This window comes from Mandrillus leucophaeus, unplaced genomic scaffold, assembly GCF_000951045.1.
Source record: "Mandrillus leucophaeus isolate KB7577 unplaced genomic scaffold, Mleu.le_1.0 Scaffold1337, whole genome shotgun sequence".
Classification (NCBI taxonomy): domain Eukaryota; kingdom Metazoa; phylum Chordata; class Mammalia; order Primates; family Cercopithecidae; genus Mandrillus; species Mandrillus leucophaeus.
The window spans coordinates 501,516-516,318 of NW_012101296.1; the positions used below are offsets into that span (position 1 = coordinate 501,516).

The window sequence follows — 14,803 nt, forward strand, 5'->3', positions numbered from 1 at the left end:
TTTTTAGTAGAGACTGGGTTTCACCGTGTTAGCCAGGATGGTCTCAATCTCCTAACCTCGTGATTCGCCCACCTCGACCTCCCAGAGTGCTGGGATTACAGGCGTGAGCCACCGTGCCCGGCCCATAAACATACAGTTTTAAATCGTAGTGTTATGACACACTGGAGCCTGGGGCTGGGGGTGGGGTGAGGGCGGCAAGGGGAGGGAGAACATCAGGAAGGATAGGTAATGGATGCTGGGCTTAATACCTAGGTGATGAGTTGATCTGTGCAGCAAACCACTATGGCACACATTTACCTATGTAACAAAACTGAATATCCTGCACATGTACCCCGGAACTTAAAATAAAAGTTGAAAAAAAAAAAACTGTAGTGTTTTGAAGGAACAGTATTGGGCACTGTGGAAGAAAACACGGCAGGGGATGTAATTTAGATGGAGGATGTTGGGTTGTGTCTGAGGAAGTGACTTGAGGTCTAAAGGTGGTAGCAGGTAGTGTGTGTTGTGGGAGGGTGGGTATAGTGGAAGGAATGCTGCGTCAATGTGGAGTTCTGATATTTCAGGGGAACCTTTGTGCATAGAAAGATTTATGGCTACTTTGGCTTTAAATGAAATATCCGAATTTTCAACATTACAAGATAAAAACCTAGTTTTCAGAAAGTCCTCAAATTCGACTTATAAAATTTGGTATACTATATATAAATCTAAAAAAGTAAGAACAATCAGCTTAATTCAAACTCAACATACTAGATATCCTTAAACAATCAGTCCGATTTATAAGCTCAGTTAATTAAATTTTTGGAAACTTTTAATTTGCATTAATAAACTGAATAAATTCAGTTTTCTTTCAAAGTACTTCACATGCCTGACAGGGCAAATTTACAATTGTAAAAAGCCCTATGCAAGTCTTTAAATGATCCTGGAAATCTAATAAACTAAACTTATAAATGTGGGAAATCAAGTTCCTTTAACTGTATAAATATCGTTTTAAAAACGAGTCAAATTATCTTCAACTTCAAATAATCAGTTTAAAATTAATTATGCCCTTTAAATCAGAGGCAAAAATCTAATACATCAGATTCTCTTAAAATAATAGATATTTTAAATACCAAACATGTTGATTATTCCTGAACTTTACAGAAGTATGAGTTTCATCTATCTCATTATCTCTACACGGAATCCTTAATCTTCTCACAGAAAGTCACTTACTAAGGGAAGCAGATTCACCTTCTCAGATCTAATGGGATTTCTAGATAAAAAATTCAAGAGCACAATACTGTTTACTTATTGATCAGAAATCTAAGATTGGGACATGGTACCAGAGGTATTCACATAACATACAGAATGTTTCTACTCACCCGTAGCTGGACGTGCCGGATTAAAACAAAATGTAAATAGGATTCCTGTCCCTAACTCCTTCATGCACATCATTTGGTCTTACTTGTAATCAGTGTTGTCTAGGTATAAGAGTTACAGTTTTACTTATATATTTTTTTTGTTTTAAAAACCCCTTCTAACTTTTATAATCTGATTTAAATAGATGAAATTCTGAAATACTGTGCTCTTGCATCCTCTAAGTTCCATTCATTCAGTCTCTTTCCTGCCTGATAGAATTCGGAATTATTTTAAAGGATCTTGAATTTGTCACATACTTCTATCTGGCAATATTAGATTAAGTTTAAAATCTTCTTAAAAATCTTGTTTTTGAGTGCTTGCTTTGGCAGCACATATACTAAAAATGGGAACAATACAGAGAAGATTAGCATGTTCCCTGTGCAAGGATGACATGCAAATTTGTGAAGCATTAAATTTTTTTTAAAGTCTTGTTTTGAAATGAAAGCCTTTCAGTTTTCCTTTCTCTCTCTTTTGTTCTATCATTTTTTCTTTCTCCTTCCTGTACAACATTTGCTTATTGACTAGGTATTATATCAAACTGTATGTTTAGCTTACAATATTAGTTAATTATGTTTACTGTGTGTACTTCTGATATTCTAAAGTCATTTAATGACATGTTTCATGCAGAGAAAACAGCATGATTGAGGGCAGAAAAGGGGTTGGTGAATCTGGGGAAGGAAAGAATTCCAATGAGACTGAAGCTCAGTGAGTGACAGGAGCCTCAGGAGAGAGATGGGGCGGGAGAGGGTGTCAGAGGCAAGTTCATGTATTGGTTGTTACATGTATTCTGTTTTTTGATTTTTTAAAAATTTTATTTTAGATCTAGGGGGTACACGTGCAAGTTTTTTTCTTTTTTTTTTCTAACAACAGTGTATTGTGTAATGGTGGGTATTAGGTTTCTGGTGTACTCATCACCCAAATAGTGAACATTTTATACAATAAGTCATTTTTCAACTCACCCCGCTTCGATCCTCCCTGCTTGGGGATTCCCCAGTGTCCATTATTTCCATCTCTATGGCTATGTGTTCCCCCTGTTATCTCCCACTTAAAAGTGAGAACATCTACTAACTACTGACTACATATAATGTAATGCACTTAGGAGTGTCAGAAAAGTAAGAATGGGCTTTAATTTTTGGAAGGCGTAACAAAGCACCTATAAAAACATGTAAGTAGGAAGTTTCTGAGAGGAAAGACAGACATGAGTATTTTTTTAGTTTGCCAAAACTCTGTGTTTGTTCAAGATGATGAGGTCTTTACCACATACCTTTCATGGAAATCTATAAGAAGTTAAATCATTCATAATGTATACTAAGTATATATTAGAAGATGAATTGAGATATGATAGAATAAACTAGATATTGGCTTGAACATAAAATTATATTAAACTTAATTAACCCATAATGATATATTATTGTTTATCTGAATTAAAAAAAAAACACTCAACTTTCTAAGATCAGATCTGAAGTAAGTTCTTAAAAATGAAGGAAATGGAGCCCTGTTTTTTTCTAAAAAAAAGTGAATATAAAATTTAAAAATCATTTTTATTGCTTTTACAGGTGGTACCATAGAAACATTACCAGAAATCAGGCAGAACGTCTATTGAGACAAGAGGTAATTCAATATATTTTTGGACATTTTCAATATTTCTGAGAAGTACTTATAAAGACTTTAACCAACTAAAAAAGTATATTATTTCTTGTCTTTTCTAGTTCTAAAATATCATTATATCCCAACTATATATTTTATGTGAAGCTGTAAATCAGATATATTTGTATTAGATCATATTTTCCAACAACTTTCATTATAATTTCAGAAATATGTTTCTCCTGAAAGGATTTCAGCTCTAACATATGGAGACTACTGCATTCACTCCAAGGTGCATTCTGCCAAGCCAATGGAGTCTCTCTCTCTCTCTATATATATACACACACACACACACATATATATATATATATATATATATATTTATTTATTTATTTATTTTTTTGAGACATGGTCTCACTGTGTCACCCCGGTTGAGGTGTAGTGGCTAGATAACAGCTGACTGAAGTCTTGACCTCCTGGGCTTCAAGCTGTCCTCCCACCTCAGTCTTCCGAGTAGCTGGAACTACAGGCGTGCCACCATGCCTGGCTAGTTTCTTTGTATTTTTTATAGAGATGGGGTTTTGCCATGCTGCCCAACTGGTCTTGAACTACTGAGCTCAAATGATCAGCCTGGCTTGGCCTCCCAAAGTGCTGAGATTACAGGTGTGAACCACCACGCCCAGTCTGGAGTCCTGTATTTGAGTTGCTCATTATAACCTTTGCATCAAAGGCAGTAAAGTATAAACTTGATCCTCAGGAACTTAGGTTAGACTCATTAAACACATAAACAAAGAAAAATACCTGCTGCTGCAGTGTCTTTGTTCTTTGGAAACAAAGGAAAGAGTAGAATAGCCAAAATATCAAACTCATATCAAAACTACTCATTTAGGTCAAACCAAAACAAAGCTACCTATAGTTTAAATTTCCAACTGTCAGTAAACGTTAACTGTGGGTAAAAGTAGAGTCAAAACTGGAAACTAGGTAAGAGTATGTGTGTCATTTTGCTCTGCTGTTGGATATTGAGGAAATCTAGAAATGCGAATAAGAAAGAATCAGTTCTGTAACTCAAAACTCAATGCCAGTAATGGCTCAGGGTACAATGAAGACCCACTTTATAGCAGGGGCTATAGGCAGAGAATGAGGGACACAGGCCCATCTCAGGTGACCACGGATGGAGGTTGGACAAGCCTTGCTTGCTTGGAGGAAACTGAGTGTGGCAGAAAATATGCTATCTTCTTGGTATGGTCACAGCAAATGGCCTTTTGTAAGATGACATTAATAGGTCCAACATGGAGAAATAAAATGTTATGACAGGAGGGCAGAATGAGAGAAGGAAAGTCCCAGAGGAGGTCTGCAGTTAGCACACTGGTCACAGGTAATATGGCCCAAATCACTGGGCTGTGGAGATTCAGTATAAGAGCTTCTGCATCTGAAAAGAAACCAGACAAGGCAAGGGTCTCATCTCTTTTCAGAGACTTGAATAGGGAATTATACGCACAGGCCCACAACCCAGACATGGCAAATATTAAAATTTGGCCATGACATTTTAAAAATAAATAAAACATTACAGATACAGTTGAAGCCCACCCCCTTCATCTTCTTGGTCCTCTCTCATTCCTTAGAGGCAATCACAGTAGAAGGGTATGTTCCTGTTTTCTCCATGTGTTTAAATTTTGGTCATATATGCATGCACATAAACAACCTATAATGTTATTTTATGTATTCTACCATTTGATAGAAAGGAGATCATATGTATGTGGATTTTTCAGTTAAACATTATGTTTTCAAAGTTTATCGATATGGGTATGTATACTATAGATCAAATACATTCCTTTAACTGTATATTAGCGTATTTCATGATATGACTATATAAAATTGTATTCAATGTGGATAAACATTCAAAATGTTTTTGATTTGTTACTGTTACAAATAGTGCTGCAATGAATTTTCTTATAAATGTCATTTTGTACACAGGGCGAGATGGAATTATGTGGTCACAGGTTATGTGCAGATTTAACATTATTAGATATTTTCAAAACATGATTCAAAATGGTTATACTAATTTATGCTTTTGTGGTGAATGAGATAAACTGGTTCCCAACATTCTTGCCAGCAGGTGGCAAGTAGTTTCACAGTTTTTTTTTTCAATTCATTGGGTGAAAAATTGTATACCTTTTCATTTTCTTGATTACCAGTGCAATTGAGTTACTTTTGAAGTGTCTGTAGGCCAGTTGAGCTTACTCTTCTGTGACATGCCTGTCAACATTTTTTGTCCACTTTTCTATAGTGCTTGCCTTTTGAATTTGTAAGTCTATATTTAAAAAATACAGCCAGGGGCGATGGCTAAAGCCTGTAATCCCAGCACTTTAGGAGGCCACGGCAGGTGGATCATTTGAGGTCAGGAGTTCGAGACCAGCCTGGCCAACATGCCGAAACCCCATTTCTACTGAAAATACAAAAATTAGCCAGGCATGGTGGTGGGCGCCTCTAATCCCAGCTACTCAGAAGGCTGAGGCAGGAGAATCGCTTGAACCTGGGAGGTGGAGATTGCAGTGAGCCAAGATCACGCCACTGCACTCCAGCCTGGGTGACAGAGTGAGACTCCATCTCAAAAAAAAAAAATAAATAAATAAATAAATAAATAAATAAATAAATAATATTTTGAATACCAATCTTTTTTGTCAGCTATATGTTGTAAATATATTCTTCTGGTTTCTGGCTTTTAGGAAAACTTTATGCTGTTTTCTTGCATAGAATTTAAAAAGGTTAATGTGGTCACATTTCTCAAATTTTCCTTTATTATCTATGCTTCTTTTCTTCTTAGTATAAGAAACTTTTCTTCCTCTTGAAGTAATTAATGGATTTCTATCCTCTTTTAAATGTATTAAGGATTTGCTTTCCACATCTGGGTCTTTATCGGAAATGAGTGTGTATGTGTGTATAAAGCATGGGATATTTAAAGTATACATATTTTTTTCTATTTCAAAAATGTTTTTCTAATTTATGTATTTTCTAATTTTTATATTTATTTATTTATTTATTTATTTATTTATTTTTGAGAGGGAGTCTCACTCGTTGCCCAGGCTGGAGTGCAGTGGCGCGATCTCGGCTCACTGCAAGCTCCGCCTCCCGGGTTCACGCCATTCTCCCGCCTCAGCCTCCCGAGTAGCTGGGACCGCAGGCCCCCACCACCACGCCCGGCTAATTTTCTGTATATTTATACAGACGGGGTTTCACTGTGTTAACCAGGATGGTCTCCATCTCTTGACCTCATGATCCTCCCGCCTTGGCCTCCCAAAGTGCTGGGATTACAGGCGTGAGCCACTACATCCGGCCTTCTAATTTTTATTTTAAAAATACATCTGGCCCTCCTACTTGTCACAAGGCATTTAAAATACATATTCTGGTTTGGGTTTCCTTATATTCTATTCAGCATTTATCCTGTTATGTTCAAAAGGGAGCCTGGCTTATAATTTTCTGTTCTCTTTGATTTTAGTATAAAGGTTACATTAACATCATAAAATGAGTTAAGGAGTGGGGCTTTGGCTGTCTTTCCTATCTCGGGAATAGTTTATATTGGTTGGTTAGCTACTATAACTGTCCTGTAACATAGTCCAGATATGCTGCTTTGAAAAGCAGGTAGATACGTGATTACTGATTGAATTTCCTTTTCTTTTTGAAATGTTTGATAACTTGTATTTACCTAGAGAATTGCCTATTTTAAATTTATTTTCAAATTTACTGCACAAACAATTCATGGCAATATCCTATAATTTTTATTTATTTCATATTTCAATAGTCAGTATGTTCACGTGGTTCAAAATCGAAAGATTTTGGAAAGTTTTCTTGCATCTTGTCTGCAAGCCACCAATTTCCCTCCCCACAGAAAAACTACTATTAGTTTATTTTGTGTCCTTTCCAAGATATTTAACACATACACAAGGAAGTTCAAATATATTTTCTTGTGTTGCTACTTTTACACAAATGATAGCATACTATATACATTTACATATATATTATTTTTTCACATAAGGATATATATTTAGAATCTTTCCACATCAGTACACAAAACGTGTCCTCCTTCATTTTATACTTGCATAGTATTCCTTAGTTTGAGTGTATCACAATTTTTAAAACCAATTCTTCAGTATGAAAATTAAATAGTATACATCCTTTTGCTGTTGAAACAATGCTACCATCCATAACCTATACACATATCTTTTCCCATTTATATGGGTTTGTAGGATAAACCCTCAAAGGTGCAAATTCTGGGTCAAATGAAATACACATTTCTAATTTTAACAGGTATTGAAATGTCCTCAGTAGGATTTGTATCAATTTATATGTCTACCAGAAAACAGCGAGTCTGTTTTCCCACAGCCTTTTCAGCCGGCACTTTATAGAAAACATCTGGATCTTTGCTCTCTGACACTTGATCTCAGTGTGGATTTAATTTGCATTTCTCATATTCTGGGAATGCTAAGCATTTTTATATGCTAAATTTTATATGTCTGTATTTCCTTTTCTGTGAACTCTTTGTTCATATCCTTTGCATTGTTTTCTATTGGGTTTTTGAGGTTTTTCTCAGAATTTGTAGGACCTATGTAGCTATATTAAGGAAATTAGCCCTTTGTGACATGTGGCGTTATTTCCTGCAGTTTTTCTATTGTCTTATGGTCTTTTGGGCTGAAGAGTATTTGAATTTTATATGTATTGCCTTTCCCATCCCCAGGTTGTTAAAAAATATTCTCATGTTTCTTGATCGCTTTAGTGGTTTTATTTTATGCATTTGTATCTTTGATCCATTTGTAATTTTTCCTGATGTAAGGAGTAAGATCTGGATCCGACTTTATTTTCTTCTGGATGGTTACCAAACATCCACCTTTGTGCACTGATTTGAGATGCCACTGTCATCATAAACAAAATCCCTATTTCGGACTATATCTGGGCTTTCTACTTGGTTTTATTGATCAGTCCTCACAGAGGACTACTACACTGTTTTAAGTACTGAGGCTGTCTCTAGTGTGGCTAGCCTCCCTCATTATTCTTTTTCAGAAATATTCTGGATGTATTAATATATATTTTTTTCCATATAAACTTCAGAATCACCTTGTGGTTGCATTAAATGTACAGATTAAATTGGGAAAAAATTTTCAGGCATTACAAATCAATGAGATTTGGGGACCCTTTTGTTCTAGAAGCCATATATTGATATTCATATAGAAAAAAATTAAAATTAGATTCATACCTCTTGGAAAAATAACCATAGGTATATTAAACACCTAAAGAGAAAAGTAAACATTTTTGTATTCTTCAGGAGCATTTTAGAGTTTTCTTCATCCAACTTTTGTATATTTATTTTTAAGTTTATCTTAAAGAATTTCATCTTTTGTGTTGGTGTCATAAATGAGTATATCTTGTTTTTACTTATGAAGCTTTTTATTTCTGTGAATTAATTTTGTAACTGATAATTTTGGTAAATTCTCATGTTTTATGTAGTAGGTTTTCACTTGATTCTCTTGGGTTTTCAGTATACAATCAGCAGCCAACAGTGATGATTTCAACTCCTCTTTTATAATTTTAATATAGTACTTTTAATGTTTGCCTCTCACTTAGTTGAATTGACTAGTGTCACCAAAACAGTATGAAATGCCAGTGATGATAGTAGTGGGCATTATTTCTTTTTTCCCGTTTTTTGTTTGTTTGTTTGTTTGTTTGTTTTTTGACCATCTTGCTCTGTTGCCCAAACTGGAAGGCAGTGGCACAATCTCGGCTCACTGCAGCCTCTGCTTCCCGGGTTCAAGCAATTCTCGTGCCTCAGTCACCCAAGAAGCTGGGATTACGGTCATGTGGCACCATTTTGTACTTTCAGTAGAGGCGGGGTTTTGCTGTGTTGGCCAGGTTGGTCTTGAACTCCTGGCCTCAAGTGATCTGCCTGCCTCGGTCTCCCAAAGTGCTGGGATTACAGGCATGAGCCACTGCGCCCGGCCCTTTTTGAAATTTTATTTGGAATGATTTCCACGTATAGCACAAGGCTGGATTTGAGACTAAGTGCTATTGTGTTAAGGAAGTACACACACATTCCTATTTTATTGAGGATTTTTAAAAATTGATACTAGAAGTTGAAATTTGTCAAATGGCTCTTCAATATCTCTAGGGATGTTCATGTGGTTTTTCTCCTTAGGTCTGCTGTATAGGTTGGTTCAAAAGCAACTGCGGTTTTTGCCATTACTTTTAGTTACTTTTAATGGGAAAAAAACCACAATTACTTTTGCACAAACCTAATAATATGATAAATTATATTAATAAAATCCCAAATATTGAATTATTCTTACACTCGTCATGCAATTCTTCTTGGTCATGGTATATCATTCTTTTGTGCCACTGGATTTGTTTCTTAACATTTTATTTAGAAGTTTTACATTGATAAGACTGGTCAGTAGTTTTCTCTTTTGTGCACAGTTCTGGCTGTGCTGTTGATTATTGATATTAAGCTCATTTTATACATACAAACGGAAAAGTTTTTCTTCTTTTCATGTCATGTGCTCTGGCATAGTTTCATCTCTATACCATTTTTTTTTGTTTAAGATTCAGTACATTGTAATGTGTGACTATAGTACTGCTTAAATGTGGTAGCTTTTGGTTGGGCTCAGTGGCTCACGCTTATAATCCCAGCACTTTGGAGGCTGAGGCAAGAGAACCGCTTGAACCGGGGAGGCAGAGGTTGCAGTGAGCCGAGATATGCCACTGCACTCCAGCCTGGTGACAGAGTGAGACTCTGTCTCAAAAAAAAAAAAAAAAAAAAAAAAAAAAAAATTCCTAACTCTTCTGCATTCAATTTTGATAAATTTTATGTCTTGCTAGTTTATTATCCATTTCATTCGAGTTTCCAAATTTATTGTATAGAATCAAGTAAATTCCTTAATTTTTACTGGATTCTTGATAATTTTCTCCTTGTGACTTATTATTTTTGATGGGTTTTCACCATTATTTAGTGATTAGGTTAATTAGCAGTTTGTCTATTATTTTTTCCTAAGCAATCAGATTTTGAATTTACTAGTCATATTATATTCTTACTTTATAATTTATTATTTTCTATTTTGTCTTTATTAATTTATTTCTTCTACTTGACTTGGGCTTATTTTATAGTTTTTAATCCTAATTTCTTGAGTTGAATATGCTTATTTTTTATTGCTATTGTTTATTGATATAAGTAATAAGACTATAAATTTATTTTTCTGAGTACTGCTTGAACTGCATAGCAGAGGTTCTAATATGTGATGTTTCCTTATTACTTTCTAGATATTTATTACTTTTATTTGAATTTCCTTGAGCTATGTGAAAGAGAATTTAAAAGCACAGGCATGGTGGCTCACGCCTGTAATCCCAGCATTTTGGGAGGCTGAGGCGGGTGAATCACTTGAGGTCAGGATTTCGAGACCAGCTTGGCCAACACGGTGAAACGTCGTCTCTACTAAAAATACAAAAATTAGCCGGGCGTGGTGGCATGTGCCTGTAATTCCAGCTACTGGGGAGGCTGAGGCAGGAGAAGAGGAGAATGGCTTGAACCTGGGAGGCAGAGGTTGCAGTGAGCTGAGATCATGCCATTGCACTCTAACCTGGGTGATGAAGTGAGACTCCATCTCAAAAAGAAAGAAAGAAAGAAAGAGAGAAAGAGAGAAGGAAAAGAAGGAAAGGAAGGAAGAAAATTTAAAAATCTACAGGTGATAGGAGCTTTTTTACTTTTGAGTTTGTTATTAATTTCTGGTTTTATTCCTTTGTAGTCAGGACATCTTGCTTGTACCCTTTCTACTTTGTTTCTATGAAGCGATCACTACATATGCAAATTTATATACATATTATATATACTTGTTTGTGTGTATTATATACATATACACAATACATTCAACTTTACTTTTTCATCTTTGTCTTTTACATCGTGTCCTCTGTGGTATGTAACAGAACCCTTGTACACCATAGGAATATAGTAAAAGCTAGATTTTATTATTTTGAATGGCTGCAAGAGATTCTTTGGTTAAAACATTTTGGCCAGGGAATAAGGCTTGGTCAAAATGTTTTAATTGGTGAATATCTGGAATGAGAAGGAGAAGATTCTACTTAATGTAATACATTTACCTTGAGGGTCAGACCATGCTATTTGAGTTCTGCAATTCTCAAGCACAAAGTAAATAACACCAGCACTTTATAAGTGTAAGCTTCTATGGGTTTGACAAGATTCTGAGATGTATTTTCCCTATTCATAAGCATAAGCACACTCAGTAAAGCTAAATCATTTTACAATATCAAACAAACGAATCAAAACAATCCATCATTCAAGATTCTTTGAAAGCAATTTACAGCTTTATTGGCATCTCCCAAAAAGTGTTAATAGGAATCTAATTTATAATATAACTTCAGGTTTGTGATCATTTATTTTCATCTCTCCCATACCCCTATTACAACTAATATGGTTCCTTTTGCTTTTCTTTTCAGACTCCTCCAAATCTGTTCTTTCTCTCTCCTTCCCATGAACTCTGGTGTCCTTCCCCACTCCCTGCTGCCCCAGCTGTGTTCCTCCCTGCCACCCTGTTGCTCTTCTTCCAAAGTGCAAAGTACAATCCGGTCAGTCTGTCCCAGTGTTCTTCCTATTCTACAGTGATTTTTAATCTATTATCCTGATCAATATAACAAAAATAAATAATAGGATACAAGGTTGTCAAATAGAGAATTTTTCTTAGAAAAATCAGTAACAATATTCTAAAATACATTATAAATGCATGTCCCAATTACATTTTATTTTACAGGTGTGACTTCTAAATCTATAAGGGAGATAAGATTTTGTGTACTTGTAAAGACAATCTAATTCTTTATATTGAGAATATAGTAGGTCGCTTATTTATGGTAGGTCAATATAGCTTTGATTTTCATCCCTGAGTTGTAGGTTTGTCTTTCTAAGAAGGAATAGACTTATTCAATAACTGATTTTTTTTTGCAGTCTAAAGAAGGTGCATTTATTGTCAGAGATTCAAGACATTTAGGATCCTACACAATTTCCGTATTTATAGGAGCTAGAAGGTAAGCGCTTGCGATTTTGGTTACTATAGAAATAATCCCTGGGACAGTCTCTATCACACAGAGAATGTTAGTGAGAGCTTAGCTTAGGGAATAGATTGTTGGCCTGGAAGTTAGAAAAACCAGCTAGTCTGTGATATATCCCTAGCATGCTCTATGTGACACTGGGTACATTTCTTAACCTTTCCTGTCTTCCTTTTCTCAACCATCAAGTAAAGTTGTAGTAGACACTGTTGGGCACTTTCCTCATATCCCTTGATCTGTTCTGGGATTCACTTGCAGAAAGGTCTCTTGTACTCAGAAAGCTTCCTGTGTCTGTCTGCCTGAGGATGTTCTCTGGCTGTGGGAACTTGTGGGACTTACGGCTAGGCTGAAAGTGCCTGAGAGGTAACATCCCAGGAGCAACCCTACATTAAAGAGAATGGGAGTTGGTGAATAAATATCTCAGCTTCTTTGCACTTCAGTGGGACAACTGTGAAGTGTGTTCCCCAGTCTCTCCTAGGTTCCTACAAGTATTGAGCCCCAATTAACCATAGCAGTAACCTGCTAACTAATGCACCTGGCATTGGTTTTTCCTCCCTTCTTGTCTCACATCTCCAATTGCTTACAGTGCTTGTGTTCATTCATTTAACCAATACTTGATATTCAGTATGTACTTATATGTACTCATTGTGAGATCTACTTTTCTGAACACTGGTCTTGTCACTCAGACAACTTTGGCTGAAGTTATATTTGAATCTAAGGCCCCAATAATTTAGTTGAGGAATTTTCTTGGCATGGGGAGGCACTTGTTGAATTTAGTCAATCCACTTCTCAGTGTAATGTTGCTAGGATGAGTTTTAGAACTGGAGTTCTATTGTTTAATGAGTTGGCTTAGATCCAAAGTGATCTTTCACTCTTCTAGTAATTCACATTTTCTTGATTGTAGAAGTACAGAGGCTGCCATAAAACATTATCAGATAAAAAAGAATGACTCAGGACAGTGGTATGTGACTGAAAGACACGTCTTTCAATCAATCCCCGAGTTAATCTGGTATCACCAGCACAATGCGGCCGGTAAGTGGGGAACTTCAAACTGGGTGAGTCAGGGAGCCAGGCCCTTGATGGGCAATGCATCTTTGGTATCAGGCACTCAACAGGAGCAAATCTCCCTGTAGAAATAGTTTAAGCACTTGAAGTACAACCTATCTTTTGAACAATTATTTCTTATTGATGCCTCTTCATTTTTCTAGTTGATTGGGGGCAAGAGGTAGGTCAATTTCTTGTATTTCTACCAGGTTAGAAAAATGATAGATGACAGAGAAGCAAATAGTCATCAATCATTATGCATTTGTTCTGGAAATTTACATAGGACTAAATGTAATAAGATTTCAAATACCCTAAATAATGATGCTTCTTTCCCTTTGCCCCAATAAATCTGCTCTCTACTTTAGACAATTGCAATAGAAAATTACCCTTATATCTCTCATTCTCTGTTCTTTCTTGTTTGGAGAATATAAAAAGTCACAGAGAATACAGCCTTTCACAGTTACAATTTAGCGTAACTATACCAGAAACATATTTAACCCATCTCCCCAGCCATTGTTTGCAATAATTGCTATTCGTGCAAACCTATCATCTGTGGACAGATATAGGATCCCAGAAAGCTCCAGCACAATTACAATCACCTCTCTGGCCTTCAGCCCTTGCCCAGCCTGTGCTGAACCACTCTGAGCCCATGGGGAATCTTCTTACCTCAGCATTGCAGAATTCAGAATCCACTGTAGCATTTCATATTACTTTGACTTCTTGTCATGCATTTCTTTTTTAGATTTCTCTCATGAAAAGTGAATATTCCTTTTGGAAAGAGCTCACTTTTCCATTACACTGGTTCTAAGTGTCAGGAATATATCAAAGGACATTTTTATCCACTTGTGGGATGCATTCACACGGATATTCCAGGCAGTCACTGGAATTTTGGTTAAGGAGTGAGGGTAAAATATCTGGGTGGGGCCATGAAGGTCATAGTTATAGCTAGAGATAGAGTCAAGATGTCAGTTCTGAGTTTTCTCCTTTACATTCCTCTTTTTCCTTCCTCCAAAGAAAAAACTTAAGAAAGAGTGGTTATGGTGAAAAAGTTAAATGAGGTTAGATGAGGGCTTTAACCTCAACTAGGTCTTAGAGTCACTGGTAAGTATCCATTCCTGTTCCCTGTTCAAACTTTTACCATTCTCAAGACTCCTTTACCAAAATTAACCACTGCCCTATTAGCAAATCTCCCATCTGTCTACCTCACTAGGAAAAGTGAAGTCACCAGGCATGAGCGACCTCCGTCTCCTCTTCTGTCCCCATGCCCTGTCATCCTCATTCCCTCCAGTAGTAATGAGGGCATGCCTGTGCTCTTGCCCTTACCTGCCAATCCACTGTTCCTTTCTCTCCTGTATCTCTTCTGTTTTGACTTTCTCCCTTTAGCTCTTAATCCTATAAACATGCTTAAGACTTTCTTATCCTAAAAACAAAAACAACTCTCCTCCTGCTGCCCTAATTCTTTCTCCCTTTACACATTGCTCTTGTAAGTTGCACTTTTGGAAAAATGTGTCCACATCCACTGTCTCCACGCTTTCACTTTCCATTTACTTTTTAAACATCTACAATCTGTCTTCTGCTTTCAGCACTCCCTATTTGACCAGTGGCCCGTATTTTGACAGTACAGTGGTACTTTCTAGTTCTCATGTGTTCAGGTCCTCTCTGCTACATTTGGCAGTGTCACTTGTTG

The 14,803-nt window shown here is 36.3% G+C and overlaps 1 protein-coding gene across 1 annotated transcript in view; it reads left to right on the forward strand.

Annotated features, from left to right (window-relative positions):
* Positions 1 to 14,803, forward strand: part of TXK (TXK tyrosine kinase) — a 69,291-nt gene that overhangs the window by 28,563 nt on the left and 25,925 nt on the right. Inside the window, exons 6-8 of the mRNA XM_011973054.1 lie at positions 2,949 to 3,003; positions 11,972 to 12,051; positions 12,977 to 13,104. Of these exons, the coding sequence (XP_011828444.1) occupies positions 2,949 to 3,003; positions 11,972 to 12,051; positions 12,977 to 13,104 (263 nt within the window). The remainder of the gene's footprint in view (positions 1 to 2,948; positions 3,004 to 11,971; positions 12,052 to 12,976; positions 13,105 to 14,803) is intronic.